The sequence below is a fragment of the Girardinichthys multiradiatus genome, chromosome 21 (genome assembly GCF_021462225.1).
Source record: "Girardinichthys multiradiatus isolate DD_20200921_A chromosome 21, DD_fGirMul_XY1, whole genome shotgun sequence".
NCBI lineage: Eukaryota > Metazoa > Chordata > Actinopteri > Cyprinodontiformes > Goodeidae > Girardinichthys > Girardinichthys multiradiatus.
In genome coordinates, this window is record NC_061813.1 from 30,194,955 (window position 1) to 30,212,026 (window position 17,072).

The following is a 17,072-nucleotide window of genomic DNA, read 5'->3' on the forward strand; positions in this document are numbered from 1 at the left end:
TCAATGAGAAAAGAGACTGGACACAAAAATCTCAAGTGTTTTAGAAAATATTCTGTGACCTAACAAGTCAAAAGTGGAACTTGTTGAAGGTGTGCTTTCTGTTCATCTCGTGTAAACAGATAATTTTTAGAAAAAGAACAAAATCTAAACACTCAAATATGGTGGTGGTGTGATGGTCTGGGTTGCTTTACTGCTTCAGGACCTGGATAATTTACCATAATCAATGGTACCTGGATTCTGCTGTCTACCAGAAAATCCTGAAGGAGAATGTCTGGCCATCAGGGTGTGGTCTTAAGCCCAAGCACAATTGGGTAATACAGCAGCGCAATGATCTGAAGAACAGCAGGAAATCCGCCTCTGAACCTGATTGAGATGCTGGTGAGATAATCCTAAATGGGTAGTTCATGCTCAAAAATCCCAGCAATGGGCCTGAATTGAAACAATTCTGCAAAGAGGAGTGGGCCAAAAATTCTGCACTGTTGTATTGCTCTTGCATCTTATACTGCTCTATACTTACTCTCACTCACTTAAAACTGTGCACATATATTTATATTATATTGTAGATATGTTTATACTGTTTAATTTGTACTGTATTGCACCGACTACACCAAAACAAATTCCTTGTATGTCCAAAAACGTACTTGGCAATAAAGCTTTTCTGATTCTGATTCTGATTCCTCTACAGCAATGTCAAAGGCTCAGTGCAACTTTCACTTTTTAAAATATTTAAATCGTTATTGAAGTCCTATTTTGGTTCCTTATTTTTCAGTTTACATTACTAACTATTATTAGGCAGAAAGCACAAATTTACAGGGCTAGTAATAGCCTCCTCTTTTACCCTCTTGGTGGCACCGCTGACATTAAAATCTCTGAACAACACTCATTGGTTCAGCAGTTCCACTCACCGGTCCCGCCTCCGGCAGCGGCTCCATCAGCTCCACCCCCTCGGCGTAGACCTGAATGAGAGCCAGCAGGTCCCGGGTCTGGATGGCCTCAAACAGCTCGATCAACTTGGCTGCCGCCGACGTGCACGTCTTCTTCGCATACTTGTGGTCCACATACTTAGCGTTGATAAACTCCTTCCTCACCGTCCTGAAGACAAAGTCGTGTTTCTCAAGAGCTTTTTCTGAGAAGGCGGACGTTTGGTCGAGGAAGTACTTACATGTCACTTGAGGGGCTGGGTTTGGGTGAAGGGGAGGTGAGGTTTGCCTCCATGATCTCATTGAAGCTACTGTTCCCTACATTCTTGGCCAGCTGAAAGAAACAAACAAACATGCAGTAAAATCTTATAACTGACAAGCTGTACTTAGCCACAATCTACTCCTCCATTCTGAGCTTCTTTAGCATGTCTGATATTAGGCAAAAGCCACATGAACTGTGAAGGCTGAGCTATTCATTAATTTGTGAGACTCACCAACAGTTCTGAGGTGCCCAACTTGTCCAGCTCCATGGACTGGATGCGGGAAATGTGGACCCCCATCTCTCGGTGGATGCCAGAGCATTCGATGCAGGTGAGGATCCCCAGGTTGGTGGACAGCCACTTTGGTTCTGCGGAGATAGGGACCAGGATTTCACAAATACATCAGACTGAGCCGTAAGATCTGATCCGTGAAGAGTTTACTGTAGAATCGGAAATGAGTTCAGGTCAGGTAATGATAAAACCTGCCAGAAATGGATGGAGGCAAAAATGGGACAGGCTTAAATTTCTTTTTGTCAGTAAATTTCGAAATGTGTCCAAAACCTTGTTATGAAGGCAGATATCTCCACAGTCAGCATGGATGGATGGATGGACCTCATCTGAAACGATGCTGACTTGCTCATTTTGTCATGAGATAAAAAGTTATTTTAGAAATATATAATCATAACATTTATTCATCTCTTTTTGTTTTCATTGTGTGCTTGTTCAACTGGCTAATTAGCGGAGATTAGACACTTCAACCAGAGATATTTAGTGTCACATTTCTGTATCGTGGTAATTTAATGAGCTGGAAGCAGAAAAGTTAGGGAACCACTAATCAAGGGTAGCATCACTAGCATAAAGGTCTGCAACACCACAGGAGTCAATTGCATAATCTACTACCAAGCAATGGGCATCTAAAGCATCTAAATCACTGAGATTGATCAGCCCTGCTGCCGGATCTCGAATCCTAGAGGATTTAAATCTTACACTGAGCAGAAACGTTGGTGCAGCAGTTAGAGGGTAAAAACGGTGGAGAAGGCTCGAAAACAAACGAGTTGAACAGATAAACACAACGACCAGATGCTAGCGGGTGAAAGGCCACAAAGAGCATGTTGAGCATGATGAGTGAATTACTGCGGTGTGACCTCTGATGCTGCAAATCACACACAGGAAGCTCCCGGAAGAATCTCAGCTTAAATGACAATCTGTTTCCACACTAGCCAAGATTTGATCTATGAAAGTCAAAAGCATGATGCTAAATGTTGAATCTCATTAAGAAAACGAGACGCATAACAAACCAAATCTGGGCGTTATCAATGAATGCAGCAGCAAGAGCACAGACGCGGCAAATTACCTCCCCTCCCCTCAGATTGCAGGGGTCGACAGAGCGTGTGTACTCATGTAACAAAGTGATGTAATTTTATTGTTTCTCAAGCCTTGAAATGTTGTTTTTTCCCCTTCAGAGCATAAAATCTTGCCTTCGGTCAGTCAGCAAGCTGCTGTGTGTTTACACAGATAGTGTGTGTGGATTTGTGTATGCACACATGTAATGTATGTGTTAACTGCCAGAAGCCTTAGTGTCTACAGGCCTCCAGAGTGCTGACTCTCTGCTTCCTCATGCAAAGAAGGAGGGAGGCTCAGGTTTGAGTTGAGTCCTGAATGCTAACACCTTTAGCGGGCACATGTTCGCACTCTTGTTTATTCAAGGCTGTGGGGGGGGGATTCTGCAGTTAGACACAGAACGAGGACAGAGTGAGATGTGAGACAGCAAAAGTGGCTTGTGGCCTTAAATAAAACATTTAAAGCAAACATATCTGAGGAGCGATTTGGCTGTTTTCTTGGTACAAGGTGAGGGTTGACTCAGCACTGTGTACTAGTGTCTCAGTGGACAGCAGCGGCACAGACCTGCAGCTCCACAGTCGCAGCAGATCTCGTTGCCTGGCATGCGCAGCACGTCTTCTATGATGGCTTTAGTCAAGTCCTCTAATCCGTCCTCTCCGCCGCTGCTCTGCTCACCTCGGAAAGCCATGTTTAAAGCCTCCTCCTTGCTGTTGGTTAGCACGGAGATCCATCTGCAAGACGGGACAGAATTTCAGAATTATTGTTCTGAAGAATAAAAGAATTACAACACAAACAGATCCAAAAAGAAACAGAAAAAAGTAGGAGAGATAAATAAAATAAATCTATATTTAGCTTAATCCATCTTTCAATCACCTCTGACCAACTTCCCTCTTCCTGCTGAGGAAAAGCATCCCCACAGCATGATGCTCCAACCCCCATGTGTCACTGTGGGTATGGTGTTTCTATGGTGATGTGCAGTTAGCTTTGCGTCACACATTATGTTTTACAAGTTGTCCAGAAAGCTAAACTCAGGCCTCATCTGACCAAACATGTCTTGTGGAAGGCTGCAAACTTTCATGGCTTTTATTCAGCTGGACACTCAAATTTGTGGAGTGGATGACTAGTAGTTGTCCTGTCTACAGATTCTCCCACCTGAGCTGCGAATCTCTGCAGCTCCTCCAGCACATGGACTCTTCGAGTGTTTCTAAACACGCAATTTTAAATAATGTCTTTGTGTTCTGTGTTGTTTCAATCAGACACAGAATGGTATGAGGGTTGGGCAAGTTTAACGTCATTTTAATGAGATACCTGAGTAACCACAGTTTTTTTCTGGCCATATGAATTACATAGAGTAGCGCATCACTGACACTCCACAACAGCTTAACTGAGCTTAAAGAAAGTTGCTATAGTTTTACCTCGCTAGGAAGGCAAAGTTGACTGTCTTGAAATGTTTCCAGTCACGAAAAACATAGTCAAGTAATGAGATGAAAACTAAAGGAGCCCAACCCATCACTCTTACTAAGGTACGCTTTCATTTTTGTCTAAATACAGTGAAATTGTAAGATTCTTATTTTCCTTTATGTTAGAATCTCATACAGGCCCATAAACTAGCTCATCCACTTCACTCTGTTGTTTTGGCCTTTTACAACTTTGCCGCCAAAACCATCGATTTATACTTGCCTTAGGGGACGTTTTTGTTCCCACACTGACAACCAATGATTGAAAGTAAATCTCTGTTTACTACTCATAGTCCACAATAAGATTTTATGTCTCCAATAAATGATATATATCAGCAGGAGGCCAGTCACAGTTACTTTAATTGGATCAGGGATCATAATCTGTCATTTTTCATATGCACAAACTGAGGATCAGAACCAAATTAAAGGGGAATAAGGTGTTTAGAAAACAACATATTATTAAATTATCTGATAAGCAAAACCTAATCATAAAAATGCTAATTATTGATCAAAATACTTAATTACAAAGAGAAATAAACTAATATGCAAGTATTGGTACGAAATGAAAGTAGGTAGGAATGTAATTGTAATGAATACGTCTGAAAGGGGGGACAAATTAGGGCCAAAGTTATCCTTTATAAGCCTTTTATGCTTGTATGAATGATAGGTAAGAGTTAATTGGCTTAAAGAAATAAAACATTCTCCTGAAAGTGGCCAACAACACGACAGAAAATACATCAAAGCATAGAAATTATGTAAGACTTTGAAAAAGCAAGAAAGTCTCACTTTCAAGGGGAAAATACAAACAAATGAGGGATGACACGACTGGATGAAATACTCTCATAACCTAATGCAGAATCCCTTCGTTTCTACAGGAGAAAGAAAATGTATTTCTGGTGAAGAAGTACAGGAAAATAGCCTAAACAAACAAATAAGATATTTTTCCAAAATCGAAAAACAATAAAGTTATTTCAACTCGTCTCGATATGCACAAGCCTTTAACTTCTGAATCAGATTTTCTTGACAGTCTGTTTCTGTTGCAGGTTTATTTTCCCTGAGAAGAAGGTCGACCAACTCAAACAGAAACACCCACGCAGGACTGTGGTCACTACCAATCGCACAGACAGGAAGCACTGTAGCTCCCTGTCTGTAGCTCACTGCACTGCACTAACCCTGCATTGCTCACACAAAGATGTATATGCACAATACTTTATGAGACTGACACCAAGCCCTCCATTTGTTACTCCTTTAAATATGTAAAGAGCAGCCACAGAGTAGGAACAAACAAATCAGATAGATTATATATATGTGTAAAAACGACAGGCTATTTTAACCTAATGCTCTGTAGGTGTTATAGACCGAGCCGACGCATTCTTTGAGCTGATTTAAAATGTGAAGTTTCTCATGCTTCAAATCTACTTTGAGGCATAGGGTGGTTGCAGAAACAGGTACTCAGCGGGATAAGGAATATTTCAAGGGGAATCCCAGGACCATAGAGCTGCTACATTTGGAGTCTATGACAGGAGACAGGATAGACTACATTGTGCATCAAGACAAAGAGCATCTGAGCAGCAGAGATCTAAGAAGCTGAACCGCAACAAAGCAGGAACACAGTTTTACATGATCAGAAGAAGAGAATGTTTACGGTAAATCAACATCTTTCCATAAGGTTTCTGTGTAAAAAGTTTCAAGCAGCTGCCCCTAGAGATAAAAACACCCTTTGACACACACCCTCTGAGCTGTTGACTTCCTGTTAGTAAACATAACAAAAAATGAATTCAATCAGAAAAGTAACGTAACATTATAACTGATAAGGCTATTTAGAGGAGGATTTCAGCTCCTTCTTCACATCTAAAATGAAATTTCTCAAAAGTGACATCTAAGACCACCGTTTGTGTCTCCTACAAAGTCTTTAGGATGGCATGGGTCGATTTCAAATGTTTAAGCTGTGGTCACACATGCTCCAATCTTGACATGTATGACTGCATACTAAAAAAGGTGGTATACAGGTCTAAATCTGAGGAAATTCAGTGGATTTTGAGGAACATCAAGCTCTCTCACATCTTTGAAGCATGTCTCGCATTTGATGCACTCATGGTTTGAATAGTGCATGTGTATTCGGATCAAGGTTGTGGAGTTCATGGTGTTCGGCTGCGTCAGGGTGGGGTATTTTATTTGTGTCATGACATCACGATCTAATTTTATTGTTGTTTTTTGTTTCATAATAAAGAAATCAACTGACCCACCTGGGAAATAAAATCCACTGCTCTATGAGTTTCCTCAAGAAAGTAGGTCAAGCCGACAGTTTCACATTCAGTTTACGATAACGGAGTTATGCCTGCAATATATGGGCAGCAGTTGTTTAGTTGCTGTAACAGTGGTGCCCATGTCTGGAGTTTTCTTTGCTTGTGCTGCCCCTCCCCAACTTTTAGACAATTATCTTGCCTTCGCCATATTTCTATCATGCAATGTAACATAACTGTTAAGCATTTAAGTTGGTTTATCTCAAGCATACCTGATACAACTAATGTAGCCCTTGATTAGTGGCATATGGTGTGCCTGATACCGCGCCTGATTTGCAAATGTTTTATCATTCAGGGCTATGAAATATTGAGACTGCAGCAGTCACTGAAAATAAACTTTAGCTTTGAAAATGTGTAATAAATACTTGCAGTATTAGTTTTATTTCACTATTAAAGTGGTTCTCATGTAATATGTTTATTGGAAACACCTGGAAAACTGGATTATACCAATAAACCACTTTTTTTATTTGCAACTCTATGAAGATTAATTTCAGGGTGTGTTAATTTTAGTTTCCTGAAGAAAAGTTGGTCCAACCTTCAGTTAAGAAGCAGAATGGGATCATGTGGGGTTTCTCAAAATACTCACATGACAAACTCTTGTTCATCTTCAGCTTGGAAGTGATATGTCCGGTTATCTGCAGAAAGCACAGACCAGGATGTTGAGCATGCAAACCCATCGTTTTGCATTTCATAATCCAATGAGCAGCAGCAGACACACATTATACTTCTCAGGCACATCACATGACAAAGAGATAAAATGGTCATACAGATGGATGTTCTGTTGACACACATTTGTTTCTTTTGAAGCATTGTCAATGTTTCTTTTAACGAAATAGTGAGGCAATAAATATTCCATAAATATTTAATAATTATTCAAGATGTTAGTTATCAGGAGTATAAAAAGAAATTCTTTGTTATAATGTAGACAGAAAAGTGTAAAATTAAACTTTAAATGTGAAGCACTTGTCTTAAAATATAATTATAATTTACATCCTAAATAAAATATTTATGAAAATAAACAAATATCTATTAAAACTTTAATTAGATGTTTTAGGAAAGGAGTCTATTGGCTTCTTCAGTATTTTATGAAAAGTTTATTTAATTTCAAAGGGCACTGAAGTTGGAAGAGATTTATTCATTAACAACAGATTTCCCTGTTTCAAAACTGAAATCAATAAATAAAATTGTTGTTTCTTGAAAAAGCTATTCCAGTTAAAGTTTCAAACCAGTAAGTACTTTATCCAGTTTTCACACATACCTTTTTTTCAGATACAAGCAGTTTCAAGGATTTCCTTAACTGAAATATTTAGGTAAGCAACAGATTTCATGTATCTGTAAAACTTACGGGAAATCAGGTCGAAGCATTTCCTGTCCTCAGAGCTTGGCTTCACCTGGCAGGTGAGCAGGTTGAGTTTGACAGGCTGCCTGTTGGACTAATAATGTAAAGAAATTAAGATTTATACAATGGACCAAAACACATCATAACACTTGTAATATTTGTGTTATCATCTAGCCTCCATTCTTAGCATTTTGCCAAGGCTTCTTGTTCAATGGACTGCAATGAAATTCTGCAGCTGCAAATGCCATAAATTGCCTTGCAAGAAAGAGCCTTTTAACAGTGATGTCATACCACCCTAAAAAGCCTATGTTGTGCGTTTTCTCCGCAATAAACAATATATAATTACTTACAATAAAAAGAAAGATGGATCATATTTTTACCTCACAAAATGTGTGCATATTTGTTGCAGATTGGTGTTTAAACGTCTCTTGCAGCCTTTTTAGCATTGTCACTGAAAGTTAAGCTAAAAACACAGAAGCAAGGCTCCCCCATTAAGGATCTGAACTGTACTATACTGTAATAACACACCTAGTTGGCACAAGCACACTAAGTATTGTCTGCTGCCAGCATCCGGGCAGAGGACAGACCATGGCACGTGCTAATGGAACGCTAACAGGCTGAGATAAGCCTTGCAGCCAAGCTGGCCTGCTGTCAACTACAGTCACCAAGAGTTCAGATGAGGAAGGAAAATAACACGTACAGGTTTTTTTTTATTTCTAGGTAATTTCTTCCTTTGAGCTAAATAGCACAAATGAAAAGAGGAGTAAGAAATCAGCTATGAATAAAATTACATATTTGTCACTAGTTAGAGCAAAGAAATCTGCAAAAAAAACAGAATCATTATACATAGACAAAGCATATCTCTTCATGCTATGTTACAGCTGCTAAACAATGACACCTTAACAGAATTAACACAAGTCAGTTCAACATTGAAGATGACCACACAACCTAATCAAAACAGACGCATATGAGATGTTGTGTTGTTTGTTTAAAGACATTTGGTATCAAAGTGTTTACATAATGATGGAAGCAGAATAGTAAAATATCGAGAGTAAACTAGAAACTGGTTTTGCTCAAAATAAACCAACAATGTTAATATATGTCAATGAATGCACTTTTACATAAATATAATGTACACTACTCACAAAAAGTTAGGGATATATGGCTTTAGGGTGAAATTTCAGGATGGTCCTAAAATGCACTATAACCTTTACAGGTGAACTTCATGTGACCTTCTCCAAACCTTTGAATGCACATTTCCAGCTGTTCAATGTTTCAGTACTTTGTGAACAATTTGCTGTTCTCCAACAAGGAGCATGAATCAACCAATAAATTTGTGGTTCAATCAGAATTAGTATTAAAACAGTCTTCCTCATCATGCTGTTCACATTGTGACATCATGAGACCAAGACGACACCTAACAACTAATCAACAGTACGTCGCCATTGCAAGCCTTCAAACAGGATGTTCTCAGATGGAGTTTAGATTGTCACAGGGTGTCATCAGCTGTTTGCAACAAAGGAACAGACTAAGACTGGAAGAGTTGCAGAAAGGCAGAGTTGTGGATGTTCTCTGGCCACATCTCACACTGATGACCGCTTCACTGTGAACAGTCCCATTGGAACCTTGATGACGAATGCCACTCAACTCCAGGTACATTTAAGGGTGGTGAGAGGCACTCAGATGTCACATCAGACCATAGGAAACAGTTTACATCAATGGGTCTGCGTGGTCGACTACCTGCAAGGGCACCCGACCACACCAACAGGCACAGGCATCATCATCTTGCATGAGCCAGGGAGCATTTACGCTGGACGTGGCAGCAGTGGGCCTCAGTGCTGTTCTCTGATGAAAGTCGATTCACGCTGAGCAGAAATGAAGGCCGCCAACGATGTTGGAGACTTGAAGAAGAGCACTATGTGTTAGCCACTGTCGTCACCAGACGAACCTTTGGTGGCGGTGGGGTTACAGTTTGGATCAGGTGTGTCTAGTCAATATAGAACTGCCCTACACTTTGTGAATGGTGCAGTGATAAACCCATACTACCTGAAAGACATCATTAATCCAGTCATTTTGCCCCTGCATGAACAACGCAGACTTAATTTCGTCTTCATGGACGACAATGCTCCAGCTCTTCAAGGTCGCATCATTTGGGAACAGCTGCTGAAGCTAGGAGTGCCTAGAATGGAGGTACTTCAGTTTCACGTTTCCTAATAAGAGCTCGTAATTCTGTACCCCGGAACGTCAATGATCTGCCTTTCAAGAACAGTGGGATACCATGCCTCAGCAGACAATAAGCCGACTTGTGAACAACATGAGTAAGCGTTGTCAAGCAATAATTGATGCTCAAGGGCACATGACACGTTATTGAGACATTAACATTTTTTGTTGTGATATACCCACTACTGTTCTTGGCTTTGGTTTCAATAAATTGTTTGAAATGAGGAAATCCCCATTGCATGCTTCAACTTGAATGTCCTACTTTCATGATATAATATCACTGTAGTGTGAACCTTTTATGTTTTCCATAAATATTATCCAAAAGTCTAACTTTTTGTGAGTAGGGTACCTATGGTTATACTAGCGGATGTAGTGATTGCAGTTATTTGTACATGTTCAAGATGACAAGATACAAATCATAGGCAAATGTCCCTAATATTTACTCATTTTGTTTACCAAGATAACATGCTAACATCTGCTGCTCATCATTAATCCACATTTGAAGATAATACTGATTAATTTCAGGAGGTATTTCAGTTTGGGCCAAAATCATAACATTAACTCACTAAAACCAAAACTCTTAACATCTAATGAGTGAAAAGAAATACTTTTTTTTGCCTTCCTTTAACTAAGTTTTCTCCCAATCATTGCTATGTTAGCTAGATTTTCTCCTTCTCTACGCAATGTTGGCAAGGCTTTCTCTGCTCTTGGCTACATTGGCTAAGATTTGCTTTGTTGCAAAACTTGCGGATTAAAAGGCAGACAACTTATACATTGTTTTGGATTGCCTTAAGTGTGGGAAGCTATTTTTACAATACCAAATAAAAGCAATAAAAAATATGCTAAATGTGTAAACCACCAACCTGTTGCTAAAAAAATAAATATAGAAGTAAAATCTGGACAACTTTAATGCAACCACAAGGAACTGAATCATAAATGTTGGCAGTTATTTTTAATAACAATGTTGAAATGTCAAATATGTGATTCACGCTGTTGTTAGGGCTTGGTATAGTAAGGACTTATCAATGCTTTTAAACTCTTTTACAGGGGATCCTAGGAAACAGTGTTAAGAAAACAAAATTAACATACATACTGTAACTGATATTAATTTACTGAGATTAAGCTATTATTTTTCAATCATGGTACTCATGACTTAATGTCCTGCGTGTTTACATTTTCAATGCTTGAAATAAAGTAATTCAAAGAACTGAAATATCTAAAAAGAACCAAACAGGGTTTTATTAGGTTTAAAAAAAGATTTTTTTGTCAGTTTTTGAAGCCACCAGTTGGCATCATTGTTGGTTTAAAGCCAATCAGAAGAGTATAAATTAATTGAACCTTTGGTTTGTTTGATTTCACATTTTTGCAAAAAAAATAGTCCCCTGTAGCCTACATTGAAGAGGAAAAACCAGGCTGTACTGCACAAGAGCGAGCTCAGTGCTCAAGATGTGCCAGCTTAGACGGTACGCACACACTCCATCAGGGATGAGTCACCGCGGCGCAGCGGGCAGCAGGAGGAGGGTTGCAGATGGGGGGAAAAGGAAGGGGGTGGGGGTTTCCATGGTAACACATCTATGTCAATCCGACTCTGCCAGCCTCCAGATTGGAAAAGCCCAACACACAATCTCCCTGCACAATGTTGTCCCTTTGATCCGCACAGTCACTCCTGAGGGGTTAGGCAAGTTCATACGACTGCGTTCGGGTTTATGTTCGTCTGTGTACTCACTGTGGCATGAGAGATGGTGAGGATGCCTCCCTTCACCGAGCACTGCCTCCTTTGCCACACCTTCCTCAGTCTGTGAGAGGACATCCCGTTAAGAGGGGTTGTCATATCAAATATATTCTCTGTCTGTCCTGTAAATTTTAATGGTGCATGCACAGCAGCGTTTGCAGCTTACCCGTCACTCTTCTTCAGCAGGTAGCCTTTCTTCTCACTGCCAAACTCTTTGTTTCCCTGCAGCTGGTGCATGCTGTAGCCACCCTGCTTACTCTGGGAGTCCTGTGTAAAGCCATACAAAACATATGCACAAGATTTACGTGTAAAGAAAAACAGTTCTAGGAAATCATTTTGATAAAGACATGCAGTAAGGACCCAAACACGCTACAAACATATTCATAATAACACTTAGGTGAAACCCAAAACCCAAAAATTATTAAAAAGAGACAGTTAAAACCAGCAGTAAACACCATGCTCTGCAACACCCTGCACAGTCAAACCACAGCATGCTCAGACTTACTCTTCTAGACTTGATTCCAGACAAGCAGAAAGCAGTAAAAGGAGGAGATAGAAGGGAGAAGTGTGAAAAATCAGGCTCAAGTGAAGGTAGTGGGTGTGAAAAAGTGTGCTCTTTGGCCAAAGTTAAAGGTGTTTAATTTAAAAACATACACAAGGTGTGACTCAAATGACTATTTTTACATCATTTCATGCGTTTGAGTGGATTAAAGGTATAGAAACAGCCCATGCTGTTAGTTTTGATCTAAACGGGTGACAGTTAGGTAGAGAGTGGCTTTCCACTGAGCAGCTAGTGAGGCACAACACTGGTCACCAGCAAAGCCTAGCACACACTGGCTACCAGCATGGTACAGCACTGGGTGCTCGCTGTGTGCTGCAGGGGACAAGCTCCAATGAGGTGGTGGCAAGAGTTAGAGGAAGTGTGCAATAAGACCAAAGACTGAATCAGATGGGTTGTGGCTGCTTTTAGGGTGATGTCGGTTGTTTTTAAAGCCGGTCTGCTCAGAGATTGGTTTAAATTTGGCCCACGCGGGTCCAGACGTGACGTGCATACCTCTTTCTGGTCCAACTGGAGGGAAGACTTGATTAAATCTCGCAAAGCAGTCAGCTGCTTCTTTTCCTCGTCCTGAGTTTGCTTTATCTGAGAACAGAAAATGCTACAGTGTCTGAATTGGAACATTTATACAATTCACATACAGAACATTTGGAAGTGGTTTAAAGTGATTTTATCCCAAATCTAGAGACAAATACACTGGACGAAAGTAAAGAAACCATCTGTAGATTGTTGTGTTTTGCTTCCAAGGAGAGGATTTCTTGTGATCTTTTAAACTGGTCAACTGTGAAACTGTGGTTCTTCAGGCCTTTTGTCTGTGATTTCATAATTAATGGTATACAGCGTGGAGTATTGTGATGTATTTATTCGAAATCTTATGTGATGTTAAGATGATGTGGAGTAGACACAGTAGGCCGGTTTCAACCTAAAAGCCTCAGATTTTGAAAGAAAGAAAGAAAGAAAGAAATAATCAAATTCTTAAAGAAAATAAATGCAACACAAAATAAAAAAAATACAAAGTGGAACAAATAAAGACAAAATCAAAACCAAAATAAAGCTAAATAAGAACAGAAGAGAAAAAAAGGAAAAAAATCAAATTAAAATTTCATTTATTAAATAAAACCAAACCAAATAACGCAAATTAGGAATAGGACAAAATAAGTAAATGACTAAACAAAAATTAATTTAAATGAAATCCCGTTTTGAGCCTTGAGTTTTTTTTTTGCTGGAAAATAAAACCCATAATAAAACAGGAGAGCATGTATGATGAAGACAAATGAGTATTTACATTATACAGATCAGCTGCCAGCTTCTCGATGTACTGCTTCAGCTTATCCGCCGTCTTCAAGCCATCTTGGAAGAAACTTGAGAAAAGAGACATAAGAAAATCACAAAATTCAGACACAGATCATTCATTAATGGAACAGCCCACATAAGAAATCTCATATAGTACAATGTGACCCTTTGGGCCTTTCTAAAGGTCGCACACAGACAGGTCATTCTCGCTATTTGGCACCTTTGGCTTCTGGTGCTGAAATCTGATCTGGCTTTGACCCTTCTGTGCAGATTTGCAGAGGCAGTTAGCGCGCTCTAAAATCCATTACAGGTCTGTCAGCTGTACACACCTCAATGAAGTACTGTAGCAGCAAATCATCACTAATGACGGCCCCCTCCCTGCTCTCCCTCCGCCCGATTCTCCACTCTTCTTGGAATGAACATCTCCCTTCCTCTTCTCATTACTTTTTCCGCCACATCTTGTTCGGCTCGTTTGCTTTAAATCACTGCATTGATGAGCCAACATCTTTCCTCCCACTCTACACGGCTTGCCTTGCAAAGTGCAACGGATGCATACTTGACAGCTACTCCATCATCGCAGTCTTGAATTTACACTTTTGTTACACAAAAGAAGGGAGAAATTACAGCAAAATTCCTACTAAAATGTTTCGAAGCACCTGGAGTTTTTATTTCCCTTAAACAGGACGATTATTCTTTCTTCTCAAGCTGTGACAACTTTTCTCAGCTCTCACTCTGCTGTCTTAATGCTCCTAATCCATCATCTCTCCAGCCTTTCTATCCATTAAGGCCCAGGATGAACAGATTAGCAGGGAAGTGCATTGTTTTGTCCCAGTTTTATGACAGGACATAGCAATGGTGGAAGAAAATCTGTCATTCTGTCACGGGGCACCGCAAGCTGCAGCTCTAGAGAGGAGCACCCACTTTATTTACCCACCAAAATCCTCGGCTGTCACAGCGTATCTATACGACGGCCTGCGCAGATTTATGAGCCGTCTCAAGATCTGGGAACAATACAAGACAAAAAACTGCTGCAAAGCAGGGGAGAGTTTGCTCCGTCTTCCTTTTTGCAGGGTGTGAAATATGACTTAATGGGTGTGAAGCAAAAAAATAAATAAAACAGGAACAGGCTGCACATTTAGGGTAGGGGGATTATGGTGGTACTTACTTGCACTGAGCGTGGTAATACTTAATCAGGTTTTGCAGGAGGTCCACTCCTTTCTTGGTCTTGATCTCATTTACTTTGATCAAGTACTGGAAGCAGAAAAGAAAAGCCGAGTTAAAATTCGGGTCATGTTGAAATGGTTTTTAGGGTCTGAATAAGAAGAATCATTTTATCAGCACTAGGTGGTGTGAAACTTGTGTCAGAGTTTTCATACAGTGCCCGCCAAAAGTAATACGCCCTAAACTTGCATGCATTTCTCCAGCAGGGAAACAGGGACCTGGTCAAAGATGAGGGGACGATGGAAGGAGCTAAATGCAGGGTGATCCTGGAAGAAAGAGTTCACATTCCTGCAGGACAACTATGCTAAACATTCAGCGAGAGCTAGAATAGATTGGTTTAGATCAAAGCATTTACATGTGTTAGAACAGCCTAGTCAAAGACCAGAACTAAATCCACTTGAGAATCTGTGGCAAGAGTTGAAAATTCATCTCTGTCCAATCTGACTGAGCTGGAGCCATTTTGCTAAAAAACAATAGGCACAAATATCTGCCTCTAGAAGTGCAAAGCTGGTAGAGACATACCCCAAAAGACCTGCAGCTGTAATTGCAGGAAAAGGCGGTCCTGACTCAGGGGGGCTGAATACATATGCAAGCAACACTTTCTGGATCTCTATGCAAAAAGAGAGACTTTGGAAAACCTTCCTTCTACTTCACAATTATTCACTACCATGTGTTGGTCTATCACATCAGATACACTGAAGTTGTGACAAAAAGTGAAAAACTTCAGGGGGTATCAATACCTCTGCAAGGCACTGTATGCTTTATGAAGCTTTTAATGAATGAACGAATACTTTGGTGACACAGATCAAGCTTGGACCAGAGTAGTAAACAGCGAGAAACTTGAATTCCTGAGAAAATTGTAATATCTTTGACCTTTCAAAAGAGGGACTAGAAAGAATCAATGTAAGCATTTTAAAAAGGAGAAGATCCTTCAGAGGGGGCTGTGTTCTCAGTCTGAGGATTCAAGACAAATGTCTTCAGACAGCGCTCCCACCAAACAAACAATGAAAGATAATCTTCAGATAATCCTACAGAGATCCACATAGCTTTAAGAGTCGCTGAGAAGCTAAAGACCAATTCTAACGCAGCAGTCAGCTTTATCTATTCAGTAAGGCTCTTGATGCAAATGTACAACTAAATTGTATGTTGATGCATGACAGCTAACACACGCATGAGTAAACGTGTGCATATGTGTGCAGGCATGCATGCATGTGCTGTCCCTTTGTCTGCCTGACAGCGCTCGTCAGGCGGAAGATTAGCCACATTTTTGTTTAAACTCGAGTGGGTTCGGCGTTATTGGAGAGCGTCGCCCCATGTGTGCGTTTGTGGATCTCTATTGTGTGAATGAGCGGCGACATTCACGCTGCAGTAGAATATAATGCAGCCTGCTGAGCCCTGCCTTTCCTCACTCCTCCACTAGCAGCGTGGGATGAAAAAATAAAAAGGGGGGTGAGAGAGTGAGAGCATCGTGTAATCTGGTGATTGAGTAACGTGGAGAGAGTGTGAGAGAGCCAGAGTTCAGGCAATGGAAAGAAATGAGGTTAAGTGGGATGAACAGATTGTACCACTGACTGCAGCATTCTCACAACAACAACAACAACAACAATAACAACAACAGCAATGGGATTTCTACCATTAATCACTGTTAATTCAGGGGAAATGTCTCGTATTTATTATTCTGACTCCACTTTTTATTGGCTGTAAATTTACAGAATGCGTTAAAATATAGTGAGCACAAAATATAACAGCACGGCGTGAGAGAAGTAGGTTACATCTGAAACATGAAGGTCCAAATTAAAAGGAAGTCTATGTGATATCCTAACCCAAAAATTATTAATCTGACTAATCATGTTAGAATTATTCCATTGAAAAAGGAACTATGCAAATCCTAACCTGCAGTATGGTCAACCAATGATGATGGAGCTATTAAAAAGAAAAGGTGTGTATCAGCTTAAACAAAGCATTAGTTTCGCATGTTTTTGTTTTTATTTCTGATGCATGCTGGGAAATAAATGACCTGAAACAGGACCATCCACACCAATGGGCACATTTTTGTGTGGCAGAGTAGCGCTCAGAATTGTTGTCTGAGTGCCAAGAAGAAGCCCAACAGATTTACTTTCACGAGTGGAGCATTACTACAGAAACTTTATTAGAAACTGCTTTGGGATAATTTCAATTGCAATGGGCACGGAGACAGAAACAAAAAGGAAAAAATAAGCAAAAAAGAGAGAGGTGGGGCAAAAAGGAAAGAAGGAGAAAACAATAGAGGAGAAAAAGAAGAGAATACAGGATACTAGAAGACTGCTTCTACACCTGCAGAAACATATATAACAACAGCAATGTTACCGAAAAGTGCATGGTACTTATGAATGCAAGATGTATTTAGTGGTAACTGCACCTCAATATAGAATATCTGTGTATCTGTTAACA

General features: G+C 40.0%; 1 protein-coding gene across 5 annotated transcripts in view; it reads right to left on the reverse strand.

Annotated features, from left to right (window-relative positions):
- Nucleotides 1–17,072, reverse strand: part of asap1b (ArfGAP with SH3 domain, ankyrin repeat and PH domain 1b) — a 73,890-nt gene that overhangs the window by 15,253 nt on the left and 41,565 nt on the right. For 3 of the 5 annotated variants that reach the window (XM_047349309.1, XM_047349312.1, XM_047349311.1), the window contains exons 7-18: nucleotides 14,587–14,672; nucleotides 13,414–13,489; nucleotides 12,627–12,713; nucleotides 12,078–12,086; nucleotides 11,739–11,839; nucleotides 11,567–11,636; nucleotides 7,627–7,714; nucleotides 6,868–6,916; nucleotides 3,086–3,252; nucleotides 1,415–1,548; nucleotides 1,163–1,254; nucleotides 906–1,092 (exon numbers count right to left, since the gene is read on the reverse strand). In XM_047349309.1, coding sequence (XP_047205265.1) covers nucleotides 906–1,092; nucleotides 1,163–1,254; nucleotides 1,415–1,548; nucleotides 3,086–3,252; nucleotides 6,868–6,916; nucleotides 7,627–7,714; nucleotides 11,567–11,636; nucleotides 11,739–11,839; nucleotides 12,078–12,086; nucleotides 12,627–12,713; nucleotides 13,414–13,489; nucleotides 14,587–14,672 — 1,146 coding nt within the window. The remainder of the gene's footprint in view (nucleotides 1–905; nucleotides 1,093–1,162; nucleotides 1,255–1,414; nucleotides 1,549–3,085; nucleotides 3,253–6,867; nucleotides 6,917–7,626; nucleotides 7,715–11,566; nucleotides 11,637–11,738; nucleotides 11,840–12,077; nucleotides 12,087–12,626; nucleotides 12,714–13,413; nucleotides 13,490–14,586; nucleotides 14,673–17,072) is intronic. The other 2 variants (XM_047349310.1, XM_047349313.1) reach the window with 1 other exon arrangement.